The sequence below is a fragment of the Phaseolus vulgaris genome, chromosome 1 (genome assembly GCF_051622355.1).
Source record: "Phaseolus vulgaris cultivar YP4 chromosome 1, ASM5162235v1, whole genome shotgun sequence".
NCBI classification, from domain to species: domain Eukaryota; kingdom Viridiplantae; phylum Streptophyta; class Magnoliopsida; order Fabales; family Fabaceae; genus Phaseolus; species Phaseolus vulgaris.
The window spans coordinates 44,504,856-44,521,081 of NC_143498.1; the positions used below are offsets into that span (position 1 = coordinate 44,504,856).

A 16,226-nucleotide genomic window follows, 5' to 3' on the forward strand; every position below is an offset into this window, starting at 1 on the left:
AATAAAAATATATATTCTATTATAATTGAAAAAAATGGATCAATTAGATAAAATAGATAAAGAAGGAAAAGAAAAAGAAAATAAAAATTGGCACACTATCAGATCAGAAAACAAGACAAATTTTGAATTGAATTTTTTGGTTAAAACTTCATATAAAGAGCATAAAAAACTTGATACTTTTATCTTTATTTTTATTAAGTACCTTCCTTCTTAAATGACATTAAAACTCACGGCTATATAAGCATTTAATTATCATAAAAAGACATAATAGTACTTTTTTAAATTTCAATTTTTGCAATAAATACTTTCACTTTTAAAAATCATTAAGTCACCGATAAACAAACAATTAACTGCTTAAACTTGTTTATTTATTTTTATTTCAAACATGAATTTATATTGCTTGTTGTTATTGTTAGAAGTGAGAAAAAAAATTCAATTAAAATTAGTCTTGAAGTTACTAATTTTTCTTGTATATACTATATATGAATACACAAATAGTGTAGGTTAAGTAAGTTAAAGATTAACCAAATAATTAATAATTACTCTAATGTTTGATGTAAAATTTAAATAATATCAGATAGGTTAAGTAAGTTAAAGATTAACCAAATAATTAATAATTACTCTAATGTTTGATGTAAAATTTAAATAATATCAGAAAAACTATTGTAGTCAGTAGCTGATATTTATTTGATTTCATATTGAATGAGAATATTGTTTTAAATTATTTTATCATGTAAGTGACCTCGAGACAAGACAATCTTGATGACAATTTCTGTAAATTCATAAACATGAAATTGACATTAAACCAACCAAAGTGGTGACGACATGGGTTAGTTTGGTCAATCCATAAATTCTAACCACTGATTCAGACGCAGGGTCAGATACGTCTTGGAAGAGGAATAATTCACATGACAAAATCACCCTTTCACTTGTTTTCCTCCTGGACCTAATTCTCTGCTAAATAAACTTATCCTTTCACGATATAGTAAGGGTATTATTGTCATGTCACAATCACGCGCTTCACCGCCCATACCCAAAATAACCCCAAAAGGATGAGGATTTTCTAATGCAGTTTGTGTCTCATCTCATGGCACCCGTCGGTGAAACAATCGAAATGAGAGGGCATTTCTGGAATTCGGCATGATAATGTGCCACGTGGAAGACATACACGTGGCATCTTTACCCTTCTCTCGTCGTTTCTTTTTAAATACCCCATCTCTTCCTCATCGCTCCTTATCCTGTCCTTCCTCACCGCTCCACTGCTGAACAAACAAACAAAAATTCAATCACCGGAGATTATGGATGCTCCGGCTGCTGATCTCGATTTCCTAAAGAACAACAACCATCGCTTGTTTGGGAGCACCAATCTTCTTATCTGGTAGAAACCCTAAACAAAAGCGATTTAACTTGAGTTTAGAAGTTATTGTATAATCATCCCTTTTCAAATAATTCGAAAAAAAAAAGAAAAAAGACTGCTCCCCCAGAAAAGCATTTATTACATATCATAATTGTTCTTGTATCTTTCTCATTTAGCTAAAATCTGCAGTTTCTAGTCAACTTACTGCAAAGTTGTTTGTGCACATTGAAATCCAAAAAAAGCGGTTCAGCTTCTGCAGAGTTTCAGTTTCAAAGATTTAATTAGCTTTCAAATAGATTAGTATTTTTCTCTGTTCTGACTCCCAATTTAAAATCAAGCTCGTGCTTGGGAAATGAACGAGAGGGAGAGTTGAAACTTGAGAGAAACTATAGTTGTGTTCTGGAACACAGTCATACATCGTCACCATGCCTTTCACAATGAAGATTCAGCCAATTGATTCGCCCGTTCATGATGAGGCGCTTCGGCTTGAGCCTGTGAAGGCGGTGATCAAGTCGCGGCTGAAGCGGCTCCTGGAGCGCCAGTTCTCTGGCGTCCTCCGCAATTCGGCAGCGGAGAAGATCGTGGCAGGGGAGCTTCCGCGTTCCGGCAAAGACGGTTCCGCTGATTTCGAACCGAGCTCAGCGTGTCTGGCGAAGATGGTGCAGAGTTTCATGGAGGAGAATCCCGAGAAGCATTCCGCTGCCGGGAAATGCGCGCATAACCGCTACAACAGCTTCGAGGATAGCTCTGATGCAGAAACGAGTGCGTTTGGCAGTTTCGGCAACTCCAATTATTCTTCCTCTGGTGAAATGCACGAAATTCTCAAGGTATTTTGAATTAATTGCTCTGTAATTTATTTTGCCACTGGGCAATACATTTTCCTTATTTTTTTTTGCGTTATTTGGTAGGGTATGGTGGCATGTGCGAGTGTGTATGAGAGGAATTTGCTAGCGGACACTACAAAGATCATTGAGAAGAACAAGGCAACTTGCAAACGGAAGGACGATTGTTGCAGAAAGATCGTCACTGAAGGGTTGTTGGCTCTCGGATACGACGCTTCTGTATGCAAATCTCGCTGGGAAAAATCAACTTTCTGCCCCGCCGGTACACACACTCTCTCTCTCTCTGTTTGGAAATTTTTTGCTTAAGGAATTAATTGTTCGCAAACAAAGACGAAATTTTAATTAGGGTCTTGTTCATAAATTATATGATTTATGCAGGGGAATATGAATACATTGATGTGATAATTGGAAAGGAGCGGGTGGTGGTTGACGTTGACTTCAGATCAGAATTCGAGATTGCTCGACCCACCAAGATATACAAAGCGATCCTCCATACCCTTCCTTACGTCTTCGTTGGCAAGTGTGACCGGTTGCAGAGCATCGTGGCCATCGCTTCGGAGGCTGCGAAGCTGAGTCTGAAGAAAAGGTGCATGCACGTTCCGCCGTGGAGAAAAGTGGAATACGTCAGAGCCAAATGGCTCTCCCCCTACACGTGCTTGCGTGGAGTCAAAGAGGAGACCGAAGAGAAAAATCAACTTGTGGAAGCGTTAGTGTTAACTGCCGCCGCTGCTGCATGCGAAACTTCCCGTGAAGATAATGAAAAATCAAAGTCAAAGTTGGTGGTTCAGAAGCCACTGGAGATGAAACCCAAGAGCTCACAGTCCGGTCTGGCAGCTGTGTTCCATGAAAAACCCTGAATTTTTTATCTTTTATTTTTTTGTTTACTTTTGGCTTTTTGTTTTATATAAAGTTTTCAAGTGAGGATTCTAAAAGGCTGTGTAAGTAGTTTTTCTATGATAACTCTCTGCCCTTCTGCTTTTTATTGTAAGGGATGGATTTTTAGTGACAGGAATAAAAAGTAAAGGTTAAAGAATTATATTGTTAGCTATTCACGAGATTGTGAGAAGTTGATTCTTTACTTATTTGAAAATTTAGTGGATTGCTTTTTTTTGTTTGCTTGGCTTGAATTATCTTCTATTCCGACAATTTGTTTTGAATTTGATTCGGTGGGCTGGAGGAATGATAGATAATTTGTAAGTTACTCCTTTGTTTGAAGCTTGATTCTGATTCTTTTCTTGAAGAGGAAGTGATGGACTTGACAAACAAATCTGCTGGCCCTGTAGATGCCTTCAAACACACTAAAATATGTGAAGAAGAGTATTTTGTAATGCAATCTTTAAGATCATTTAACTTTACACCCCAAAAAATGCAAGAGTGAACAATGGGTTATATTTGGAAGACACTTCTCTCACTCAATCTCTCTCTTATTTTACTTTTAGAAATTTTTTATATCTGTGACAGAGGTTGCTTCTATATATTCATCATCGTCACTCTCTGAAAAAAGGCCAAGATTTCTTTTTCACACGGCAAATATTTGTAAACAATTGAATTCCATTCAAACTGATGATAAACACTCTTTAAACACTGAAACAGAAAATGTTACTCATTCTCTCCCCGGGAATTGTGCAGTTGTGTGACTTGGTTTAAGAGTAAATGTTGTCGGTATCTGGAAACTAGTAAAGGCTCCCCTCAGTCCTGCACTGTACCCTTTTTTTCTTTTCTTTTCTTTTGTTAGAAGGCCATATTCAGACCTGGAAACTAGCTATGGATACTAGTAGTTGAAAATACCAGTATGGAAACTAGCTATGGATACTAATATCATCGGAAGGACAAATAACGTATGTAGTTTTCAAAAAGTAGTAAATACCAGTTATACAATTATATGTTTATGAATGTTTTATTTCATTACAATTAATAATATAAATATAATAATTAATGATTGGAATTTATTTTATTAAAATAATCGTAGTTGCTGCTAAAACAATATATTATTCAAAGAGTACAATATTATTAGTTTTCGGTAATTAACAGAGTATTTTGTAACAAGAAACTCTATACCTTTAAATGGGACTAGATTTTTCCGTGTGTATAAGTCTAGTCTTAATTAGGACCGTGAGTTAAGTTGGAGCCATTATTAATGGGTAGGTTAAATGGGTCAATCATATTTAATTTTCAAAATTTATTATGAGTTTTGTAACTTCTAGGTTAGAGAAGCTGTGCAATAACTCACTGTGAATATCGTAGTTAGGGAGCAGAAGCTAGGTGTGCTATGTGCATATATCAGAGTGTTTATATCTTCTCATCTCATACACAGTGAAATATGATTTTTAATTGTAAAATTATATGATAATGAATTATGAATGAAAGAAAAATATAATAATATTTTTTTCCAATTAAAATATTACAATTATAAAGTGATTTTAAATGTAAATGTATCATTATTCTAAAACCTGTGAGAAGGTATATTTTGTAGATTAAATCGTAAGAATTTGTCTCATTCAAAAGTTTAAATTTCTTTTATTCCGACTTGAAGTTGAAAATGACGTGGGCCATATAGCCGCTTCTCATTAATTCCTTCTTTCCTTTGTTTTTTTTTTTAATTTTACTTTTCTCTTTCACTTTTTTTCTCTCTCAGTATTCATGAAGTCAAAGAAAGCATTGGAGATTTTTTTACCCCTTCAAATCTGAACTCTTGGCTTTTCCTTTCTGAGCTAGTTTCTTCATTTTTAAACAAAGTATTTGGGGATGCAAACATTTTTTGTCGTTTTGAGGCACCTTGCTTAGCTCTGAAGATACACGTAGTGCCATGGAAATTGGACTCTGCATTCAGTAATTTATTGCTTTAATTGCTTTTGCCACTGATCATTAATAAATAGCAATAATGGATAAAATTGTAAATAAATAAGAAGAGAAAAAAAATACCGTAAACTAAATACGCATAGTCAATTCACGGGTTTGAACAGAGTACTACAGTGGGGGCATATATAGATTGTACAGAAACCATGAATACACTCTTTCTTCTGAGTTGACTTATTAATTAGGTTCAATTTTATTTAGTAAATAATGTAATTAAAATTGAGTAGCACATAGGTCTATAAATTTCAAAATCAATAAATTAATCTAACTCAATCAACCATATAATAATACATAGATAATACTTGTCCATATCTTCCATATCCAGATTTTATTGCAGGTGTTCATTAGTGGTAGGTATTGGTTTTATTCAGGCTGAAGCTCGCAATTATAGGTCCAAAGACGATGATGAATTTCATTACTGATATAAAGTTAAACTGAAATTTCATATCTGTGCATGTGCCAAGCCCAAGCAACAAAGATTTTCTTTAGTAACCTTTTAATAATGTGTTGGCAGTTGATATGCTTCTGGAGCAAGATTTACAGATTCTTTGGAGTGATACTTAAGAAAGTTTTGAAATTATGTTATGATTGTTATTGTTACATGTAAAAATAATAATAGCTTTAACGAATTGAATTTTTAGGAGAATAGTTGATTGTAAAAAGTAGAATGAACTCCACTTTAGTCCTTTAAGAAATATTTAATTATACTTGTATTTTCAAAATTTCGAAAGATACATCATATAATTTTTGGTTGAGTGTGTTGGGAAAAAGCAATGTTATAGCTTTTGATTTATTTGACAAACTTAAAAGTGCACTTGACAAAAAAGAATTGTTTGGTATGGGAATTTATTTTACTGGCTTCTAGCCACCATCTTTTGGAAACATGTTGCTTTATTCAATATTTGGATTTATAAGTTCTAACATGATTACAATGTATTAGGAATTCCATTTCACGGGCGTGGAATGGACTTTTTCTATGTTTCAATGCAAAAACGTAAAAGAAAAACTAGTAAGATATAATATATAATATTTTGGATATTAGTTTGATATTTTAATATGGGACAGAATTGTTTGAAGAATTTCATGGTTAATTAAAGATGGATTCGGGCAGCAGCTAGGGTTTGTGTGGTGCAGAGGTATGGCTGTCACCAGGCACTGGTGGTGCATTAAGGTTTGCGATGCAGAGGTGTGCGCGCCGTGGAGTGAGCAGGGTTTGCATTGATGCGGCAATTCTGTGTAACAAGGGAGTGCGCGACTCTGCACGCGGTGTGGTGGGGCGGCGACGTGTGTTATCAGTGCAGCGGAGCGCGATCAGCGCGCGCAACCAGGCGGAGCGTGACTGGATTTCGGCGACTTTTGCAGAGGGGTGGAGGTGGCTGTGTGCGTAGTTCCTAATCCCATGAAATTGTTTGATGGATCGAGAAGACTTTCCTAAGAAAGCCTCAATTATATATGTAGAAAAACATTTGTTAAGGTTTTGGAAAATACATGTAATATTCTTTTGTCCCAACTATCTATTCCTTGTATTAAGGGAGACATGGTTGCTATCCGAGTTGATGAGAAAGATTATTTGGTTGGTCTTGAGGATTGCAAGATCATCTACATGGTTGGATTATTCTATCTAAGAGGAAAAAACCTCACACACACCTTGATTTATCTAAAAAATTGCAGTTTGTGTGGAAGACTATTGGACCGTGGAAAGCAATCCCTCTTGTGAAGGGTTTCTATGAGTTTGAATTCTCTTCTTTAGAAGACTTGCGATGGGTCTCGGGATGGGTTCATTGCAGTTATCTCATGGTTTCTTGAGATTGTTTGCTTAACAAAAGACTATGTTCCTTCTACTATGAAGAGTACTAAAACCTATGCATGGGTTAGAATCTACCATTTGCCTTTGGAATATTGGAGACCAAAGGCAATATTTTCCATCACCAGAGGTATTGGTACTCCTTTGTCTTTGAATGATCATACCATGAGAAAGAATATGAGTTTGTTTGCTAGAGTGCTGGTGGATATTGATCTGTTGTCCCCTCTTCACAATCACCTCTTGGTTGAACGTTCAGACATTGCTTTTATAGTCGACGTGGAATATGAATGACTCCCTCCATTTTTCTCTCACTGTAAGATGATTGGGCATGAGCTTGCTTAGTGCCGCGTGGTCCATGATTAGGATTGTGTTTTTGGACCTCAACATAAGTCTTCTCAAAAGAAAACTCCTGATGAACGGGAACAGAGGAAGACTGTGATTCCTAAACAACATAAAGAATATCGAAAGAAGGATCCGCAGTCGAAGCTTGTGGAAGGCCCTATTGGTAATTTGACAATTGATGCTCCTGGCGGGGCTAATGCAAGATCACTCTCGGGTCACCTTGCTTTTGATAAAATAGATGGAGGGGAGGATGATTTTGCGTATATGTCTCCTCTCGATGATGCCTCAGATCATGATAGGTCCTCACCCAGGCAAGAGTTGTTCACTCCCACTTTTGATACAATTAGGGTTTCAGACCCGGGGATGGTATGAAATTTACTGACTGTTATGCAAGTCTAGGGATCAAAGTTACAACTTGTGTAGATTCAGTTACGAATCATGCAGAGGTCTCTGCTACTGTGGTTGTATCATCTACATCGCGTCATACATCTCCTCAAAAGGCTAAATCACTTGGGGATGTTGAAGCATTAGTTACGACTCCTATTGATGATTATCATGTGGAGGTCTCTGCTATTGTGGTTGTACCATCTCCGTCAGGTCATACCTCTCCTCGAAAGGCTAAATCACTTGGGGATGTTAAAACACTACTCCCAGATAATGATACATTGGTCCTGCAAAATCACTTTTCCTCTCTTGATGGTTTGAAAACTACAGATGTGGGAGGTGATCCTCATACTGGTGTGCCAGTTATTCCGACTGCGATTGTTGAATTTAATTATGAACATATTACTATTGAAAATCAGGTTGCCTCCAAATTTTGGGCGAATCCTAATGAGATGGAGGAACATGGTAGTGATACTGGGGGGAAACTGTTCGCACTAAAAGAAAACCATGGAGACCACTTAAGGGGATTGTTAAATCCAAAAAACTGCTAAGGTAGTTCTCTCTACAACGTCGCAATGAAGGTCTCATCATTTTTTTGGAATGTTAGAGGACTGAGAAACCACAAAAGTGCGGAGATGTTGATTAGTTTACTTAAACTACATAAACCCCTCCTTGTTTTTCTTGTTGAACCTATGATGTCGTACACTAATGCTTTCAATGTCATTTTCAAATTTGTTAATATGCATTTGGTGGCTACGTCTCCTATTGTCAATAAAGTTGTTAAGCTTTGGTGTTTGTCGGTTCCAAATATTGTCCAAAATTTCTTGATCAATGATCAGTTTATTTTTGTAACTTGCCTTTTGCATGATAAATGCTTTAGCTTTGCAGGTGTTTATGGTGCTAACACATACTTGGTTAGACAGTTTTTATGGAATGATCTTAGTTTCTTCACATGGTCTTGGTGTATTTTGGGAGATTTTAATGATGTTCTCTCGGCGGATGACTGTAAAGGGGGTGGCTCCTAATCAAGTTTCTTGTAATGAATTCCTTGATTGAATTAATACTAATGATCTTTCTTGTATGCCTTTTACTGGACCTTGATATACTTGGTGTAATGGAAGGAGAGGATTGCATAGAATTCATAAAAGAATGGATAGGGCTTTATGTAATGGAGTGTGTCTGGATGAATGAGATTCTTGTACTTATCAGGTTCTTGTTAAAAATTGTTCTGACTATTCTCCTATTCTTGCTAGTCTTGTTAGTGATTATTAAGGAAGGTTAGCAATTTTCATTTCTTTTCTATGTGGCTTCAGGACACTACATGTATGAAGCTTATTCATGATTCTTGGGCTAATAAGGTTGTTGGTTGTCCTATGTTTATTTTGCAACATAAGTTAAAAAAGTTGAAAATTGAGCTCCAAGACTAGAATAAAAATTCTTTTGGTAATGTTCACAATGCAATTCTTATTAAGCAGGGTATCCTCCTTGGTATTCAACAAACCTTAGAGACTGCTAGTTTGCTTGATATTGATGGGCTTCTCTGTCAAGAAAGGATTATTAAGGAGGAAATTGATCATGCTCTTCATTGTCAATATTTGTTTTGGAAAGAAAAGGCTAAGATGCTATGGTTTAAAGATGAAGATCGGAATACTACTTTTTTTTTCATGTTGTGGTCAATAGGAGAAATAGTTCTAGTGAGATTCATCGTCTACGACTTGATAATGAGGTTATTGAGGATCCTAAACTCATTTAGGATCATATTTTAGACTTTTATAAAAATCTTGATGTTGAGTCTATTTCTAATGTTCAAGATACAAGTAATATGAAATATTTTATTGGTACTTATATTCCTGAGTTGGTTTCTTATGAGGAGAATATAATGTTGATTAAATGTCCTAATTTTTTGGTTGTTGTTTTTAAGCTTAATGGTAATAGTGCTCCTGGTCCTGATAGTTTTTGTGGTGTTCTCTATCATTCTTGCTGAGAAATTATTGGGACAGATGTTTGCAATGCTTTCAACAGTTTTTTAAACAAAATTGGGTTCTCCCTGGAATGAACAGTAATGTGGTATCTCTTATTCCTAAGATTCGAGTACTAAATCCATTAAAGAATACGTGTCAATTGTTGTTGCTAATTTCAAATTTAAGATCATTTCCAAGATAGATTCTACATATTGGAACCAAGCCAATTTTGGAGCAACTTTGTGATAATGAAACCAACCAGCAAAAAGCATTAAGGCTGCAAAGACCAATGAACCAATTGCAGTACAATAGAGTTGTAATTCATTAGTTATTCCATATGCTCTCCAAATCTGAAAAAAAACCGAGGTTATTTGTATTCCTCGGAACCCTCCCCCTACATCACCATTCAATATTTCTTGACCCACTATTGGCCAAACCAGCTGAGCACTAGGCCTGATGTGAGTATCCAACCAAAGAAAGATGATAGAGTTGGTCGAAATGGGCACTAAAAACTTTTCGGAAAATCTCCTCTAAATCATTAGTATGGCTATCAAAATCATGAGCGTCAACATGTAGGTTCTAGATCCCAGTAGTAGTATCTGGTCCTTAGCCATTGTTCTTGAGAAATGACCAGGTTTTGCCCATTCCTTAAAAGAAGTTTTTATAGGATCCCTATCTACCAAAATTTTAACTTTTGGTTTCGGTGAACGAATAATCATTGAGTCCTCCTCTTTCCAGACAACACATACAAAAAGATCTTCCAACAAAAAACATAATTAGTGAACTTATTAGAGATGCTTCTATTGAGTTTTGTTCTCTCCTATCTCTCATTTAGAACAATTATGATCTTGAAGTCAATTCGGGGCAAGTGTTCAAATCTATTATGATAATGGGTTTCTCAATGGACCCTTTTCAATCTTTTAAGACCTTTTTGGGAACTCTGAAGTTCAATAATTTTTTGTGCAGCCTATAATAAAATGTATTCTGATTTTATTCAGAAGTTGCTAAATGGAACTCTTTTTTTTGGATAAAGTATTAGTATGTACTCTATTTCAAATGTCGCGAGCAGACATTAGCATTCATTATTAGACAATATACTTGTATTTTTATTTTTTTTAATGAATGACTCTTTTCTTTTATTACCAGCAGCCAAACCCTCCACGCTCAGACGACCTTTCCTTTGTGTAGCCCTCTCCTTGAAGGCATCGATCAGGTCGTTGGACCTAGGAACTTCTTTGTTCATGATTTCTTAATCAATAAGAAGAAAAGCGTTAGTTGAAGACTTGATATCCGACCGAGTTTAAAGAAAACTAGCATACCCTTAAAGGTCGCACAACAGTGTGACAACGCGTACACGGTCAACAACTTCCGGGTAGGAAATTTTCTTAGCAGCTTATGAAAGAGAGAGAAAATCTCTTTCTCCTCGGAAGTCGAGTTCGGACGAGGTCATTTCTTAAACTTTAGAGGCTTCATAGTCCAAAACATAGGAAACCTTGACCGATCGGCTTCATCAAAGAAATACGGCATGCCTTCCGATCGGATGAAAACCTTAATTTTTTTTTTTTTGAAGTTTTTGTATGAAGTGGTGTATGAGCTTAACAAAACGTTACCTGCCCGGCTAATCAACAATTCCAGATCACAGGCTTGGACGGGTGGGAGGTATAAAAGCTTAGAAAAGATGATGGGTAGGATATAGGCAAAAAAACGTCACATATAAGGCGGAAGGCCTAAATGGACGTCCAAGTATTCAGGTGAAGTTGTGAAGGAGCCACGTTAAGCGCCTGAAGGATACCCATCGTAAAGTTATCAAAGGGGAAGGAAACATGTAAGTTTGTGAATAAACAGGAATACATATAGAAGAAAGGTGGCTCGATGGGAGATCGACCCAGACATATGGTCTCAGTCGGCAAGCAAGGTTCAACGATAAGAAAATCAAGACTAGCATCTTCTTTCAAAATCAGAACCTTTTCCAAAAAATCTAAAACAAAGGTCTTGGTCCTAAAGGCAGAAGTGATCCTAGTCACCTTAGGATCCACCCAGTCAAGCTCTGAAGGGGAGATGACTTGCATAGGGGAACCCGACCGATCGACGACACCTCCCGGGTCGTCCCCCCTAGCCACATTCTCCATAGGGTGCAACATGTGGATAACACCGACCGACAAAGGCTCGATCGTGGAGGAGTTGAAACAGAAGATGAAAGGGACGAAGAAGACGAAGGACACAAGGGACGAGGAGGAGGGGAGCCAAAGAAGAAGAGGTAGGACGAGATAAAGAAGACATAACTAACCTTTTAAGAGATGAAGAGAGCAACTTAGGAGGACAAGGAGTGTTTGGGTGTCGGAGCAAAGATCAGAACAGTAGTGTAGTGTCTTGGAACTGTTGGGACCACTATTTATAGCCGTTGAGGGTCTCGGGAGATGAAGCGTCACAACCATCTCAACCGTTAGATCTCCCTCGATCCAACGGTTCTCGTTGATTGGCGCAAAAAACCCCCTCATTAATGCATGTCACGTCATTCTTTCACGCGCCATCAGACGTTACATCAACCCAATTGTCACGTCATTCCTCGGGAAGCCCGACTGTCACATTACTCTCAAAGACTCTTCAGATTAATCATCCTCGAGCCTGGGGGCAAGTGTATTGGTGAAGGTCGAACGACTGATCACATGTCTCTGTCCCCATCACTAGGTCGACTGATATCATGACCCACATCAATCCAATTACGCTTAAGCAGAGTTAGTGAAGTTGATCCGTGATCAAGAGCTAGGTAATGTATCCTTAAACATGGTCCAACTCTCTAATCTGGCCCAATAAGAAAGACCCACTAAAATAACATAAATAACACACATTTCAAGATCCAGCTACGTCATCATATACAATGCTCTGACAATCGAGTGTCGAATACCTTTACTGACTTGAGCGTCGGAGTGCCTTCTGTTGAAGATGGTTGCTGCCCCTTCAAGACATGTGTTTGATGAAGTCATTTGTGTACATTTCATGTATAGTTGTATTTGCTTTAAGAATGTCTTAGGTATAGGTTAGAGGTTGCTTAAGAGTAGGCTTTTTGCTGGGTAACTCACCTCTTAACCCTTGACCATGTGATAAGAGCAAGCATAAATTTTCTGAAACTGTTTTTCACATGTTTTGCAAAAAACACCTTTACTGCATTAAAATAAATCTGTTCTTTTCCAAATAAACAGATTCTTTTTTTTAAACTGATGTTTTGGCTAAGTCTTGTGAAAATCAGATTTTGTGCATCAAGTATTTTGACTAAGTCTTTTCTCTTTCAAAACGACTGTGTTTCAATAGTTAAGTCTTTTCTGTTATCGTTTTGAAAAATAAATTTGTTCATCTGTAAATGAATAGATTCTTTTTAGTCTGGTGCAATGCTTATCTTAAACGGTGTTTCGTTTTGTCCCTGCACCAGAATGGTTGACTGAGTCTCCTTCACATAACAAATTCTCTAACTGCTTTTAAAAATAAATTTGTTCATTTTATTTTCAATCTGTTCTTTTTATAACAACTTTAACTGTTTTTTGAAAATCTGTTATAAGTTGTTTTTCTATAAAAAGAAAACTTGTTCCTGCGTTTAAACATCGATCATACATTATACATTTGAGAAAAAAAGTTTTACATCAGATAATTGAGGATTTACAGAGAATTAGCATGTGTTCTTGAAAGATTTCAAAAATCAAAAGTGTGCTTGTTCTTGTTTTGTTCTAAAGCTTGGTGAGAGGTGCTGCTACTGTTTGAGCAATCTGTTCTACTGGTTTAAGGCAGATTTTTGCTTCCGGTGTATTCGTTTCATATTTCTTTTCTTGTAAAAGTGTGGTTGTAAACTCTTCTTGATAGGGTTTCTTGAAGAGTGTGTGTGCTGAAATAGGGTTTTTCAACAAGTGTGCCAAGTTTCTTATAGGGTTCAAGAACAGTGGCTGTGTAAGTGTGTTTGATACATTTTGTTTAGTGGATTTCACCTTGGATTATGTGAGACTGGATGTAGCTCAGTTGAGTGAACCAGTATAATGTTGTGTGTTCATCTCTCTTCATCCCTGCACTCAAATTCTCGCTTATCTGTTAATCTGCCAGAAATTGAATTTGTTCAATTAAAAATAAATCTGTTCTTTCTGGGCTTGTTCATACTGTTCTTATTTTCTGGAAAATCAGTTTGGTTCTGTTAAGAAGTTATATGAACTGTTAATTACAACTGGAACAGCTTGTTTGTGATAGGTTACCCAATTGATTGATAAGTTAATAATTGAACCTTTATCACTTGCTTAAAAATTGAAGGTTACTGTTTTTGCTGTTCATTGTTTTCTCTCTAATATCAGTGTGTGTGGCTTGCAAATTAATCTGCATAATCTCACGAATAACTTGGTTGATATAAACGTTTTCAAACATAAACAGTGTCAAAATAAATCTGTTCATTTCCAAATAAATCGATTTATTTTCTGTGTACTGTGATACAATCTGATTATGCGCGAAACTTTTAAAAAGTCAATTCACCCCCCTCTTGAACTTTGACACATTGAACCCAACACCTTCTGTAGGTACCATTCGAGTATGGGTTACGAGAAGACCGATAGGTGAAACGAGTAGAGAGGAGGAAGGAGCTTGCAAGGAGGAAAGTTGAAGTACAATACGACCGACTGATCGAGGAAGGAGAAGAGTGATCTCAATAATTTTCTGAGTCTCAACCCCGTTCGAGAACCGTTTAAATCCAAATTTTTGTGTCAGTTTGAAAACCTAAGAAAACACCACTTCTTGAACATTGAGAAAAAATGGTCTTAATTTGTGTGTGGAGGCATAAGATAAACAACAACAAAATCTAAGCATGGAAAACTATGGAAGATGTTTTTCTAATAGTTTATATGGTGCTCTTGTATGAAAGGGATGGAACATGATTGATGAGATATAAACAATGTTTAATGGCATAAGATCATAAATGAGTTGATATATGTGATTGAAATAAGAGTGCTCTTGTAACGCTTTAAATGTGTTGATGTTTTCATTCAATTCGGACATTTTATTGGAGGGTGGAAACACAACTTGTTTGATGGAAAATACATTTGGAAGAATAAAAAAGCTTTTAATTTTTTTTTTAGCCACTCTCACATCGAATACATTTAACCTTGGTTTAAAATTGAATTTCAACTACAGGAACACAATTTTGAACATTAAATTATACTTCTACCAATCCAAATATATTGTTATAGTCATAAACAATTATTAGAAATTTGTTATCATCATGAATAGATGCTTTGGAGAAGGGTCTTAAATGTCCATGTGGAGTAAATAAAAAAAATTAGAAATTCTATTTTTACTAGAAAAATAAGACATTTTTTTATTATTTAGCCAAATGATAAGCATCACCATGTTCATAGAAATTTTTTAAAATAAAAGAAAATTGTTGATGTAAAATATTGAGATATTATTCAAACAAATATCCTAATCTGAAATATCAAATATTATATTTCGGGATGAGACTTGTTCTGGATGAATTAACAAAAGATGCACATTAGGTAAAGGTTGGTATGCCTCGTTGATTATGATGTGGTAGAGACCTTGTTTAAGTTGAGCCAAACCAATCATCTCAATGATTGTACATCCTGTATTATACGAAAATCACCAGGAAAAATGAGTTTATAACAAAGGTTAAAGATAAGTTTAGAAATGGACAAAAGGTAAAACTAAAGTCTGGAATATAAAAAACATTATGAATGACCAATGATGGAAGATTTTGTTGTTCTAGAGAAACTTGTTGTGACAGAAGATCCATTGGGTAAATTAATTTTAATAGGAATTATATTTATGATAAATTTGAAATAAAGTAAGAGAAAAAGTAATATGATATGTAGCTACTTAATCTACAATCCTGAGGTTGGTGTGTGAAGAAAAAACGTTAGTGGCAGAACGAAAAATAAGAAATACCCAAACTGCAATTAGGTGAACACAGTGGACCTTAGAGAGAGATTAACACTAGTGGACTATTTCTTCTTGCACTTTCACTTTCACATGTTGTTGTGCCATCTTCATAAATTTTTATATTCTAATTTTTTTTTTAATATTTTGGATTACAAGAAGATCATTTTTATATTTATAATTAGATTAATTTGAAATCCTTTTGTGATTAGTTTCTGGATTACATAATTCAGAAATCTTTTATAAATATGTCGGATTATGTAATCTGGAAGTCTTTCTTTCAGATGCGTGATTAGGTTTCGGATTACATATCCAGAAGCTTTTCTGGATATGAGATTAACTTGTGGATCATGTAATCCAATTTTTTTTTTCAAATGGGTGATTATTAGATAATCCAAAAATATTTTTTTACATGAGATTAGCTTGTGAAATTTATAGGCTTCTCTTAAATTCATTGGTTTCTCTCAAATCTAAGAAAAGACTTCTGAAATTTATAAATCTAAAGAACACTTATAGATTCAAAAATATTTTCTAAATTATGTATGAGTGGGACACAAAAAAGATAAAAAATTATTTTTAGATTTAGTAGGAAGGTGACATAAGAAAGTATGGAGGTGCAGAAGAATTGTTGTTCGACTTGGAAGCTATGTGATAAAAAAATCATTTAATTATTTTTAAATAAAGAAAAAATATTTAATTGCTTATTTGATTAAATAAATAATTACTTTTTAATTTATTAAAAAAATAAAATTAATTAATTG

At 35.4% G+C, this 16,226-nt stretch overlaps 1 protein-coding gene across 2 annotated transcripts; it reads left to right on the forward strand.

The window, feature by feature from the left end:
• The first annotated feature begins 1,225 nt into the window (after nt 1-1,225).
• LOC137814257 (uncharacterized) lies at nt 1,226-3,235 on the forward strand. 2 transcript variants are annotated; one of them, XM_068616883.2, is made up of 4 exons: nt 1,236-1,378; nt 1,696-2,184; nt 2,266-2,461; nt 2,578-3,235. In XM_068616883.2, exons 2-4 carry the CDS (start codon nt 1,783-1,785, stop codon nt 3,054-3,056), a joined length of 1,077 nt encoding a protein of 358 aa, XP_068472984.1. In that variant the 5' UTR covers nt 1,236-1,378; nt 1,696-1,782; the 3' UTR covers nt 3,057-3,235. The 2 variants fall into 2 exon arrangements, with proteins under 2 accessions (XP_068472983.1, XP_068472984.1); XM_068616882.2 differs by having other exon boundaries at nt 1,226-2,184.
• Nucleotides 3,236-16,226: the final 12,991 nt, after the last annotated feature.

Bases quoted from the DNA above. Each gene is read 5' to 3' on its own strand.
- LOC137814257 (XM_068616882.2), top strand. From the start codon at position 1,783: ATGCCTTTCACAATGAAGATTCAGCCAATTGATTCGCCCGTTCATGAT. The intron at 2,185-2,265 runs GTATTTTGAATT...GTTATTTGGTAG, and splicing joins AAATGCACGAAATTCTCAAG to GGTATGGTGGCATGTGCGAG. The intron at 2,462-2,577 runs GTACACACACTC...TGATTTATGCAG, and splicing joins ATCAACTTTCTGCCCCGCCG to GGGAATATGAATACATTGAT.